Source organism: Panicum virgatum, chromosome 2K, assembly GCF_016808335.1.
Source record: "Panicum virgatum strain AP13 chromosome 2K, P.virgatum_v5, whole genome shotgun sequence".
NCBI classification, from domain to species: Eukaryota; Viridiplantae; Streptophyta; class Magnoliopsida; order Poales; family Poaceae; genus Panicum; species Panicum virgatum.
In genome coordinates this window covers 17,108,366-17,121,613 of record NC_053137.1, presented here as the reverse complement: position 1 = coordinate 17,121,613, position 13,248 = coordinate 17,108,366, and the positions used below count along the sequence as shown (strand labels likewise).

Genomic DNA, 13,248 nt, shown 5'->3' with positions numbered 1-13,248 from the left:
CTATGTTTGTTCTCATTTTTTTGTTTTGAAGTTTAGACATTGGATGGCGATCACCGCGAACCGTTAGTGTCGTTCCTTTTCAAGAATCGATACTAGTTATACTATTCCCCATCTCTCTCACAATAGTTAGAAGCTTGGATCATTTGTACGAGATACAAAATTCCCATAGATTCCAAACGTCTACTTCAAAATGCAAACACTCGGATCTCAATCCAAATATTATCGTCAGAGCTTTCAGTCTAATTTCGATTTAAAATATTTGCACTAAGAGTTTTGGAAATCAATACTTCTATTTTCAAATTATGATATTTCAATTTGGGTTTCGCAAGTTTCATACGGTAAAATCCAATTTAATTTATTTTCTCAAAAATGGCATTCCATTGTAATTTCTCATTACGATATTTAAATTTTAAATTTATTTATCCATAATTTTAATGTTTTAATACATATCTGAATGCCGCATACTTGTGCTTCGCCGCTCTTAGGGAATCATCAAAGAGTGTAGTTGGATGCGTGGCATGGGCACAAATAATAATGTATCTCGGGACCTAGTAGACATTTTGACCCCTCCGTTAACAAGTTCTTGCCGTGATCGGCCGGCGCCAGCACGGGCACGGCGTGTGGCTCCTATCTCGTTCCGGAGCCCGGGCAGAAGGTGACCTGGTAGTCCACGCCGCCATTGCAGGTGAAGGTGCTGCTCCCGTCGTCGTACGCGTAGCTGTAGGTCTGCGGGCACTGCGCCTTGAACAGCCTCGAGTACCCGCTCGGCCTGCACGTCGCCGGCGACGCGAACCGCCCGCGGCAGCAGTACTCGTCGCTGCCGAACGCCAGGCACGCGCTCCTGCAGCCCACCACCGCGCCGCCGCCGCTCCTCGCCGCCAGCTCGCTCGGGCACACCCGGTTGATGTCCGCCGGGCACGACGTCCGCTGGCACCGCCCGCCGCCGCCGGTGCCGGCGGCCGCGGGCGCGATGTCCACGGGCATGTTGAAGCCGTCGACGTTGCTCACGTCGTAGAAGTCGCTGGCGCCGCCGCCGCCGCCGAGGGTGAACTCGGCCAGCGTGGCCGGCGGGGCGCCGCCGCACGCGACCTGCCCCGTCCCGCAGTCGCCGGACTCGCAGGAGAAGCGCGCGCCGCCGGAGGTGGTCGCGGCGCAGCGGTAGCGGCCCCACACCCGGCCCGACCACGTGGCGCCCACGCCGGGGAAGGAGACGGAGGGCCCGGCGCCAGGGCGAAGCCGGTGGTCGGGAACGCGGGGCCGCTGGAGGTCAGCGTCGCCGGCCAGACGGTCTCCGGGCAGTTGTTGCGGAAGGTGAACGTCACCGCCGTCGCACCTGTCGGTGTCAAAGAAAGAACGGCTTGTCAAGATACGGATTTGATCATCAGTTCATCACCTGCATCAACTCGCCACAAAGCCAACAATGTAGATCGAAGATGTCAGTCAGACAGACTTCATTGGATCATCTCTGTTGATCCGTATTTCATCATCAACAATTGCAGAACTATAGTCACCCCTGCGTTCCACGTTTCGTGAAACGGGAACATTTTCGTCCCTGCAGTGTAAAAGTTCTTCCAAATACCGTTCCCCGTTTCTCATTTCTCGATCCGTCATCCCAGGAACTTCGGATGACTATGTGCAGAACAAATTAAAGCAAGTGTGAAAGGCTTGAGCTCCAATGGAGACTTTTAGTGGCAACTAATTCAGTGGTGCATTATGTGTCTCCCCCGCATCTTCTTGAGAAACTATTTGGATGGGTTGATCTCCATTATTGTGCCAACCAATTTGGCAATCCCTATCTACACTGCTTGTACTTGTTACACGCATTATGCATCTTGCGTTTTCCCATCTAATTTCCCCCTCTTGATAAACCTAGCAGTGATCGCTTGCTATCTTTGGACACTGCGTTGTCACACGAAACTTGCACGTACTGCGTCTTCGTCACTTCTTGCTTTGAAGTGAGTATATATCAAGAAGTTGGATCCTGAGGTGTTGTTTCTTTGTTTCTCAATAGTAGTGCAAACACAAAGAGAAATAGGAGTAATAAAGAACTGGAATTACAATTGCCATTTTTCTATTACAGGGTTGCTTTCTTGTACAACAACAAACAAACAAAATGTACATATATAGCTAGCAACAAACAAATTAAAAACAGGAGGAAAAGGGAAAGAAGACATAGCTAGCAACAAACAAACGAAGACATGTGCGTACGTTATGGACGATATGGACATAGCACGAAAAACATGAAAATGGAAACATGTGAAATACAGTATACATTCCAATCGCATGAATTCTGAAGAACAGATGGCTGCATGCGTGCACACTTCAGCTTCAGCAACAATAACAGCACGCGATCATCATGAGTAGTGTTCGAGTCTATGAGCAGTTTTTTTTTTTTGAAGCAGTGAGCAGCTTAATTTGGCTCACGAACTAGCGTTCGTCTAAACTAAATCTATAGTCTTGCTTGCTAATCTAATTGACAAAGGTTGGAACCCATCCTGCTAGCATTCGAAAGACATTATGCCATGACCAATGCTTAAAACCCCACAAAATGTTGTACGCATAAAAACAAAGTTAGTTTGGAAGGAAAAGAGCTGGAACGAACTTAGAAGGTCTATTAGCGCTTTTTTCCCCCCAAGTTCAAATGGAAAAAGGAATTATGCTGTATGTGAGAGTACTTACCATGTGTACTGAGGAGGAAGGCAAACAAGGCGATCAGACGGAGACGATCATACACACCTCCGGCCATCGCCATCGACGCTGCTTCTCTCTGTCTCGTCCCTTGAAAATACACACTCTCTCTCTCTCTCTCTGTCTCTGCGGCCTTTTCCGAGTTGTTCTTCAAGAGAATGTCACATGGCTTGTGGGCTATATATACATGTGTCGTTGTGGGCTGGATGCGGCGCCGTGCGTTCACTGATTGCCATGGAGATAAGATACCAGTACACGTTTTAGCGTACACGCATGTTGTTGAAGCTAAACAAAACGCTACCTTTTTTTTAAAAAAAAAAGAAGCTAAACAATGCTGATATCTAGTAGCTAGTAGCATGGACACACATGCATGCATCCCATCACCCTCTGTTTTGTCACTAACTTGCCATAGTAGGATACATACAGTCCACCAAACCAAACCGTGTTCCAGCCAGAATTCTAAATAGCCGGCTATAGTTTCCGCTAAATACGGCTATAGCCTCTAGGAAGGACAACCGCTATGGCATTTAGCCCGCTAAAGCCGGCTATAGCCCGCTAAATGCTGGCTATAGCCCGCTAAACGCCGTAACGGTGACCTTGCCGCTAAATGTCTTAGCCGGCGATTTAAAACCATGGTTCCAGCGTGATAGATAGAGGAGCGACACGATTGGCGCACGCATCAGATTTTTTTCTGAGCCACGAGAACCACAACAAAATCGACCATAGCAAAACCTAACTCCATTGCCTGTCGCCCAAATAAAGTTTGTTTGATCTTCGTTAATTCCTGCCAATGGTGCGGTGCGGGCGGGCACCGGGCTAGAGCAGATACTCGGTTGCAGTTTCAGTCTTTCATCCAAGTGTGTTGTTCTGAAAGCTGACCTTGCATCCCTCCGGCATTCTGATAGGAGGATAGAGTAGGAAGAGGCCTGTGCTGTGCTGTGCATAGTATTATTGGTGATTGTATTCAGTGGTTTCATTCCCAGGTGCCTTGCCAATGTCAGTCATTGTCAAACGCCGTTTGACCTCTCTACTCTCTCTCTCTTCTCTCACCCCCCCTGTTCCTCGCCGGCGGACAGAGCCCGCGCGCCACGCGGCGGGGCATCTCTGCCCGGCGAGCCGCACCACGGACGACGCTCGATCGGCCGAGCCGCGCCCCGGCCCTGTCACGTCACCACGGCCACGCGGCCGCCATGCCACGCGCCCCGGCGGAGCTCGCGCGCCATGGTCGGCCACCGAGCGCGCAGATCGCCGCCCTCACCCCGCGCACTCCCCTGCAGCGCCTCCCACTCCCCTCTCCACTCCCCTCGCCTCCCAAGCACCACACCAAGCTTCCCTACCCAGGAACGGCGCCGCTGCTCGCCATGGCTGCCGCCCCTACCGAGCTCGCCGCCGAGCTCCCCCTTCAACCTCTCCTCGACCCGAATCGACCCCCCAAACGGCTTCCCCACCTTCCAGTGAAGCTCTCCGGCCCGTCTCCGCCGCCTAAACCTCACCAGAGCGCCGCCGCCGCCGTTCGCCACCACCGCCGCTCCTGCCTCACCGCCGGCGACCCCCTTCCCGGACCTCTCCGCCCAATCCGAGACCACCATTAGATAGAGCGCGACCTCCTCGTGCTGCTGGCCTCTGTTCTTGCTTCGCTCAGTGTCGAGTTGAGTGCGTGAAAACAGTGGCGAAGCCAGCCCAAAAAATAACCTAGGGCTGAGTTCTACCTCAAAATTTTCGCACGGCCAAAGTAATACGCCGAGGATTGCTACCCGATTGCAAGCGCCTGCGGCAGCGATGCACGAGATCTGCTGACGCGGCTAGCGGGTGTCGAGTTGGGGTTGCAGGACGGACGGACGGATGCGAAGCGCCATCGTGCAACGTGCACGATAGCAATGTGTCGCCGTAAGTGCCTGAGCGGGACTGCAGGCAGGGGGATGGTGAACTGGCAAAGTCGCCAGCGGTGTCTAGTGGCAAGAAGACGCAGCGTTGGGCTAGGGCTAGGCTGAACCTCTTAAGAGGCTACAGCCCACTCGACCGGACGGCCCACGAGATCACGAAGTCCTCTCGTGTAGTGCTCCATTGGCATTGGCCCAGTCTGAGTCTCGCAACTCTTGGCAGTAGATGACCGTCGTCCTCGTGTTCGGGGGAGGGAGGCGCCATCGCACCGTCATGAGCCCCGGTCGGAGAGAACGGGGGTATTGTCAGCACCCACGAACCGGAGGAAGCATCTACTACTATGGACAGCCCCACCAGAAAGCCTAGTGTTAGTTTTGGTGGCAACGAATGAGTTTGTTAGATGTGCCTGCGCGCACATATCAAGCCCAATCCATATAAATGCAAGAGAGTCGCTAATTAAAATATTGAGTGTATATGAGGAGGAAGGGTATCGAACAACTTATATGAACTCTTACTCTTTACTCAACTCAAGTAATTTATCCTCTGAAAGTTAATTTTTTGTTCTCCTCTATTCTTCTTATGTTCCTCAGATCCATCCTACTTTTTATTCTCCGCTGCTTTGCTGTTAACCGTATGCTCTGGATCTCGTCTAGAAGCACCTAGGGCGGCTGCCCGGGCTCGCCATAGGGGTGGCTCCGCCACTGCGTGAAAACGTGTTAAATGTAATAGTAGCAGAGGACCTGGAGAGACTGAACCGAGCTTTTGTTGTGCTACTCCCCAAGAAGCCAGGAGCCATTTCGCCTGCAGATTACCGATCAATCTGCCTCCAAAATTGCTCACTGAAGATAGCAGCAAAGATGTTGACCACCAGATTGCAGAAGGAAATTCCAAAGCTGATAGACATCGACCAAACCGGTTTTATCAAGGGCCGCTCTATATCGGAGAACTTCATCTATGCTCTGGAGCTGGTCCAAAGCTGTCACAAACGCCGTTTGCCAACCCTCGTCCTCAAGTTGGATTTCGCCAAAGCCTTCGACTCTGTGAACTGGGACAACCTACTGACCATCATGGCCTGCCGAGGTTTCCCTAAAACCTGGTGCTCCTGGATCAGCCAAACGCTCACCACGTCGAAGTCTGCTGTACTACTTAATGGATGCCCCGGGCGCTGGTTCAACTGCAAGAGAGGGCTCCGCCAGGGAGACCCGCTCTCGCCATACCTGTTCCTACTGGTCGCAGACGTATTGCAACGGCTTATCAAAACTGATGGGAATGTTCGCCACCCAACAAACCATGAATTGCCATGCCCGGTCATCCAGTACGCGGACGATACACTGATTGTCCTCAAGGCAGCAGTGCAAGATGCCAGCAGACTCAAACTCCTCCTGGATCAATTTGCAGAAGCAACCGGCCTCAAGATCAATTTCCACAAAAGCACAGTCGTGCCCATGCATGTTCCAGAATGTGACATACCACCGCTCCTCAACATTCTTGGCTGCCGTCAGGATCATTTCCCACAGACCTACCTTGGCATGCCACTGTCCAACGTCAAGCTGAATCTAAGTGCTTTTGCTCCACTGATTGATCGCACGGATAAATACCTTGGGGGCTGGCAAAGCTCACTGCTCAACAGTATGGGGCGTACAGTGCTGGTTAATGCAGTTTTGGACAGTGCACTAATCTACATCTGCTCTGCCATGCTGCTCCCCCGAGGGATCATCGATGTGTTGGACAGGAAGCGACGAGCTTTCCTGTGGTCTGGCGAGAGCACAACCAGCGGTGCCCAATGCTTGGTTGCGTGGGAGAAAGCATGTCTGCCAAAGGAGCAAGGTGGACTGGGGATCAAAGACCTGAGCTCTTTCAACCAATGCTTGCTTCTCAAACTTCTCCACCGTCTACACCACCCGGAAGAGTCGGCCTGGGCAAAATGGATGGCGGATCAAGTCAACCTCGCCTCCCTACGTGGGGCATGTGCCGGAAACCACTGGGACAGCCTGAAAGAGCTCATGCCGGTGTACAGAGCAATCACAGTCATTGATGTTGGCAATGGTGTACGCACATCCTTTTGGCTGGATCGCTGGCTGCCTGCGGGAATACTAATGGAAGTCTTTCCATCTCTCTACACCCATTCCCTGCACAAGGATGCTTCGGTAGCTGAAGTTCTGTCCTCCCAGTTTCGCGCGCATTTTGCCCCGCGCCTGACCCGAGCAGCAGCCGCTGAGCTAGCAACGCTGGAGGAGATCACAGAGGATATTGTGCTGACATTGTGCCCAGACAACAGAAGATGCAAACTAGCGGCGCAAGACGGTATCCTCCGAGCTGGCCCTGTGTATCGTGCAGCGCAACATGCGCAATCCACGGGAGACTGCACTTTCTACAAGTTTGTATGGCAAAACCATGCCCCCCCGCGGGTACGTTTCTTTGCCTGGCTACTGGTTCAAGAGAAGATCCAATGCAAAACAAACCTGCTGCTTAAGAACATCATAGAGGATGCAACATGCAACTTATGCACGACCGAGATGGAGAGCCCTGACCATCTCATCCTCCACTGTCCCTTTGCCAAACGTTTTTGGCTACAACTGGGTTTTTGCATCCCAGCAAATGCGTCAGTTACACAACTATGGCAACTGAGGAAGCCAGCGGCATTGCCACAGGCCCACTAGTCGACATACCTGCTGCTATGCGCCTGGCAGCTTTGGAAACATAGACATGATGTCGTGTTCAGAGGTGAAACCCCCTCCCATCTACGGTTGATTCTAAGCTGCAAGGCGGAAGCACGACTCTGGCGGTGCCGACTGCCGCGCGACGACCAAGCTATCACGGAGACCTGGTGTAACTCCTTTTGTTCAAATATGTAGTCACACTCTCTAGAAACAATCCCCCTTGTTTTTTATCTGTAACCTGCTGAAACTCAAGTTTTAATGAGCCTGCCTTAAAGGCTCCGATAATATATTGGTGGGGACTCTCTCCCCCGTTACCCCTCAAAAAAATAGTAGCAGAGAGGAAAAGGATTGAGGGAAAGAACAACTGATTCAAATGATAGCGGATTTTAGTTTATATACAAGCCCAAGGGGCAAGGGTGGCCGAAGGGACACACTCCTTTGGAAAGATCCTTTGGGGATTAGTAACTGCTAATGATGTCATTAATCTTTAAGTAATTAACTAATTACATAAATTGATCACTAATCTAATGCGACGACATCTAGTGCATGGCTTTCTTGCACAACACTAGGTGACAGTAGCACCACCATGATCGTGATGGCCACCACGAACAGAGCCCTAGTATCCCTGGCTTTGGGAAGCGTCATCGTAGATCTGGCTCGGTGCTTGTCTTATGCTTGTCTATGAGCTTTGGGTTCCATACAATGCTTGTTTGGCCAAGCTTATATAGGTAGATGGCTGGACCAAATATGGCAGATAATAATGGCCCCTCAAATAAAATATACGCCAGGTAATCAGCAGTTAATATCATTTATTTCGTTTAATTAGGAGTTACTACCATTTAAGCTATCATTTATCTTGTGCCTCGTAAAAATCCTTTATTTGCAGGCAGCCGATTAAATCTGGGAGAATTATTAATTTGAGTTAGACTTGGGCGGAGCAAACCCAGGATGATTCCATTACAAAACACATTGCAGCAATCTTACTGGCAATAGGGCCGAAGCTGTTGGTGAGGATGGATAGCGAAGCTGGTCGATCAACTGGAAACACTCAAACTCAACAAGAAATAAAGCTAACATAGGAACTACTAGGCGCTCAGTGCACTCAAAGCCATTTGCCGCAGACTCAACTCCAAAATATAGATGAAGACTAGGGACTAGCAGTGCTGTCATTGTTTGGCCTTCAAAAACTCTTCTATTTGTTTCCTTCCAAATGTTCCACGCGGTGTACATGAGTAAGGCTGCTACATGTCGCCTTTGGTCTCTGGGTAATGGACGCAAAGAAGACACCCACCAAGTCTCAACGGCCACACCTCTAACAAGCTTCTTGACTAATCCATTTGACCAACCCTGCATGAAGAACCAAACATCCGACGCGAAAACAGAATCAAGATAGAGATGAGCTACAGTTTATTCATCTTGGTCTAACAACGGCCATGTGTCTCTACTTTTACTGGATTGTGTGTGGATTCAAGAATTCTAAGTGTTGCTTGACTAATACTTCTTTCAAATGATTCTACTATATTCTTTTTTTAGTGGATTTTACTATATTCATTTGGGTCGTAACCATTTTTCAGCCAGCCCAAAGGTCACCAATCTGCTGCAGAGCACAGCAGTGACCCCTTCACTCACAGCAGGCCGCGCGGTTTTTGTACCAGTCCATGGAGGCCCACATTGAGGTCCGGCCTGCGAATCAGATTGTCTAGCAGAAATGAGTCCATATGGACTGATGGGCCTATTTCAAATTCCGCCTGGGTCTTGGTCCTGCCGTGGCGATCCGGAAGGAAGCGGTCGGATCGGAATTTTTCCGTATTTATAAAATTAATAAAATCAAATATGGTAAAAAAATATAAAATTAATTGTAAATGATAAATTTTATATTTTTCTAAAATCGGAAACAGTTAGAAACGGTATCATAATACGGGAAAATGATATTGATCGTGCAGGAATTTACCATCTCTTTCATCCCTAGGTGTGGATGTGGAGGTCCTGGTCGGAGGTGAAAGCTACTTTTGTTCACCGTCTGCCCGTGCTTCTTGCTCGATGGCTTTGCTGGCCGGGGCAGGATGGAGGCATGAGGCGTCGCAGCCCTGCACGGAGAAAGCAGGCCGCCGATGTCCTTGCGCACGGCGGCGTCCTGCAGGAAGGCAAAGAAGATGGACTCCGCATGCGGGCAGCTGTGGATTGAATGAATTTCACAACAATAGCCAAGCTAATTTTTAATTGCCTAAAATTTTCCATCGCCTGGACAATCAATCACCTAAAGTTTCAATTTCAGAGCACAGCTGCAGTTCTATTTGAGTTGTCTGTTGTGGATCTTGTTCTTGGCCAGAAAAAGAATCGCAATCCCAAAAGACATGTATAGTAAAAAAAACTGCAAATTGAGAAATTGCAACTAAATCACAGCGAAATATGTCAAATCACCCAGCAATGCAAGATAGGAAAAATGGTGTAACAAGAAAACTCTATCACAATCCATGCTAACATTAAGCAAACAGATTAAACCGACATAAATCCATGACACTGGTGGCACAGAACCATAAGTCTGAAAACAAAGAGTGATGATAACGTTTTGAGGAACAGTAAAGCAGCATCTAGGAGGTGATCCATCCGAAACCATGTCCATGGATGAACCATTTTATTCTCTCCACCACTCTCAAATACCGGAAGCATTCGACATGGAGCACGACAGCACGCCCCGTGCATCAAGCTGGGAGGACGATCTCGGCCTCGACGGCGATCTTGATCTTCTCCATCACATGACAGATCAGCTTCCCGACATCATCAAAGGCCCCTGCGGTGTCAGGCGGGGAGCCGGGCAGCTGCACCCGGTAGGCCATGGTCACAAGAGACCCTCCAGTGTCGTTGCGGAGGATGGGATCACTAGAGGAGGTGCTCGGAGCAGGGCACGGAGCGTGGCGAGTCTAGCCGCGGCCATCCGGGAGGATGGCGAATCCAGACGGCGTGGGGAAGTTGGAGGCTCCACCGCTGTCGCCGCCCATGGCAGCATCCATGGCCCCCTCCCCAATAGGAGTGTACACCACCAGGGAGCCGGACGCCTCGGTGCGCACCTCCTGCAGGATCAGCACCCTGTCGTTGGTTCCATCAGTCATCTGCAAGAAAACAAGAACAGTATGATTAAGTGTTTGAAGAAACAAATGGAATGCACCTTGTGATGACTAAAAGTGGATCAACAAAGTTTATTTCAAGTGAATTTCCCTAATCATATTCTGGAGCAATTTTATTTTATAAGTGCTGATTTAGCAAGGTGGAAGTGTCAGGAAATATTTAAAGCTGCAAACTTACACTGGAGAGGATGGAGATGACATTGCCTGCGAGATGGCAGCCCATGGAAACGGATCCCAACTCCTTCACCGCGGCACCATTGGCGAGGACGAAATCCCACTCGCCGCGGCGCTTCTTGTTGCGGAGGTAGTTGAATACGTGCTCCGGTGGAGTGCAGGGTAGCCACAGTGTGGTGGTGGCGCTCAGAAAACAGCTCGCCGGCTCTCCGGCCATACTGCTGCCAGGTTTCTCCCAGGTCACCATGCGCACAGCTGCATCAAACCTCTCAATGCCGGTGCCCACGCTGCCAAACCAGTCGTTGATGCTGGTCGTTGCCTGAGTCGGAGCGATGGGCCCAGAGACAGCCGCGTAGAAGCTCGCCATCATCTGCTGCGCCAACTTTAGCATGCCAACTGCTTTTGCTGCCGCACAATTTACAGAATGACAGTGAACACAAAAAATCTGTTAATAAAATGCAGATGATAAGAAAGCTGTTCAGAATGACACAAGTTGCTGTTGAGTTTACCAGCATTGTTGTTTCCTGGATGAAGGCTGGAGTACAAAGCAGCGGCGTATTCACGCTGCATCTGGAGTGAAGCGAGCCAGCGGCGCGCACACATGGCTTGCCCGTTGAGGAACAATGGTCTAAACGTCGTTGGCATGGTGGTCTCATCATACTCGGCATGAACAATCCATGTGACCTGGAATGTATATATATAATCGAATGTTGTGAATGCACATCCTTTCCAACATGTACACAAATAACTATGAACGCCACATATTTGATAATAAGCTAACCAGAATTAGTATCTAACTGTGACAGGAGTACCTTGCAGTAGCCATTGCTCATGTCCTCAATGAGGCAGCCGGATGGCAGCAGCCTGCACCCCATATACCTAGCCGGCAAATAAGCCAGCAAAACTTCTTGTCCAAAGATGCCATCAACAGAAACGTCCATCACAGCCCATTTCCTCTCAGCAACCAGTTTGCTGTACCTCAAAATGTTCACAGTGCGGTTCGGCACACATGGAGACTGCACCCACATCTCGGCATTCATCTGCAGGTGCGCCACACAATCAATTAAGATCATTGGTAGCGGGTGTTTGATCAAGATCAACCACTGAACCACAGAATGTTTATGTAAGAATGCAAGTACTCACCAGCTGAATCTGCCCATCAGTGAAACTACCAGTGGATACAACGTCACCGGCTACCACACTTGCCACAACCCCAGGGAACGTCTCGGACCAGCGAGCCTGCAAAACAACAAAGGCACACGCACAAGGAGTCTAAGGACTGACACATGAAAAGCCCAGATTGAGTGTGTTGCTGAAGAAATGGAGCAAATAGGTACAGTGTCCATGAAGATGCTGACGAGCTCAGCAGCACTGCCCCAAACAATGGCAGCGTCCCTGGTGGCCTCCACGGCGAACCCCTCGGGACGGAGCCCGAACAAGGCCTGAGAGAATTTGGCACGGTACTCCACAAAGTTCAGCACCTCGCCGCCATCTGCAGCAGGAAGCCACATCAGCTCCCCCATGGTTTTTTGAAAAGAAGGCTCCCCCTTGGTTGCAAGAACCAGGAACTGCTCCATGGATGCCTTCGTGTAGTGGAGAAGCGCTTCACGATCAACTTCGCTGCTTCTGCTGCTGATCCACGGCGCAGGTCGTGTGAAAGCGGAATCACGGATGATCTTGCTTTGGATGGCAGAAACACGCAGGAATTTATCCTTGAGCTCCGCATTCTTGGTGAGCAAGTGCTGCTTCTCCAGTAATGGATTGAAGGGCAGGGTCTTGCCACAACATGTGACACATGTCTGCGTCAGTATAGCCTTACGGAGTGACCAGTTCTCTGCCTTCAGTGAAGCATTCACTTGCTGCATCTGTTGGTTTTGCTCCTGCTGGTCCTTCTTCTGCAAATATTGATTGGAAGAAACAGATATTCTTTTCAAAAGGCAACATAAACTTGTCAAAACAATGACCTTGGATTGGAACAAGATTTATGGGAGCAGGCTGTGGATCACGAAAAGGCTGCTAATGTAACATCAATGTGTCATGGTGGAGAGAAAGATATACTACCTTCACTTGGGAGCGTCTGTTTTGGAACCAGAACTTCACATGTTTTGGCTCCAAACCAATCATTGCGCCAAGTGCCTGCATAGCCTCGGGATCTGGGTGAGTACACTGATCATACACACTGCATCACAAGGTTAGAAGCAGATAAGGTCAAGCTCATTCTTCAGCCCAAAAGACAGTGAATGGTTCGTTTTCGTTTGCAGTGTCTTACGCCATGAGTTCTTGAATCTGCTGTGGTGTGTGGCGCTTCACACGCTTCTTCGGCGGCTTGCTGCACCCATTAGGAACATAGTCCTCGTCTTCAGGATCAGTGTGGGCATGGTCCTCGTCTCCATAGAGCTCATCAATTGCATCCTCATCATTGTTCCATGGCAGCGGGATGGGGTCATTGAGGTCCAGAAGTCCGTTCTTGTCGGCTTGCTGACCCTCTTTCTCGATGATGACCTTGTAACCAAAAGAAAGAAAGAAAGTGAGTGACCTTGTAACCAAAAATAGCCTGGAAAAAAATGGTAGAAACTTTGGAGAATTACAGCGTCTAAAGTAAAAAGTAGCCATTAATGGCAACAATAAGTGAACAGCACACACAAATAGAACAAATAAATGCACTCTATACAGAGTTCTGCGGGACTAACTGCAAGTTCATTCTTTCGCAAGCAATTTAG

At 49.9% G+C, this 13,248-nt stretch overlaps 1 protein-coding gene and 1 pseudogene across 1 annotated transcript; both read right to left on the bottom strand.

The window, feature by feature from the left end:
* Positions 1 to 386: 386 nt before the first annotated feature.
* Positions 387 to 2,752, bottom strand: LOC120695159 (annotated as a pseudogene).
* Positions 2,753 to 9,696: 6,944 nt separating this feature from the next.
* Positions 9,697 to 12,855, bottom strand: LOC120669491 (homeobox-leucine zipper protein ROC6-like). Its single transcript, XM_039949233.1, has 8 exons — positions 12,798 to 12,855; positions 12,590 to 12,707; positions 11,866 to 12,423; positions 11,672 to 11,767; positions 11,341 to 11,568; positions 11,038 to 11,212; positions 10,533 to 10,933; positions 9,697 to 10,339 (listed from the first exon to the last, which is right to left on the bottom strand). Exons 1-8 carry the CDS (start codon positions 12,800 to 12,802, stop codon positions 10,151 to 10,153), a joined length of 1,770 nt encoding a protein of 589 aa, XP_039805167.1. The 5' UTR covers positions 12,803 to 12,855; the 3' UTR covers positions 9,697 to 10,150.
* Positions 12,856 to 13,248: the final 393 nt, after the last annotated feature.

Bases quoted from the DNA above. Each gene is read 5' to 3' on its own strand.
- LOC120669491 (XM_039949233.1), bottom strand. The intron at 12,424-12,589 runs GTAGTATATCTT...CAATATTTGCAG, and splicing joins ACAGACGCTCCCAAGTGAAG to AAGAAGGACCAGCAGGAGCA. The intron at 10,934-11,037 runs GTAAACTCAACA...ATTGTGCGGCAG, and splicing joins TCCAGGAAACAACAATGCTG to CAAAAGCAGTTGGCATGCTA.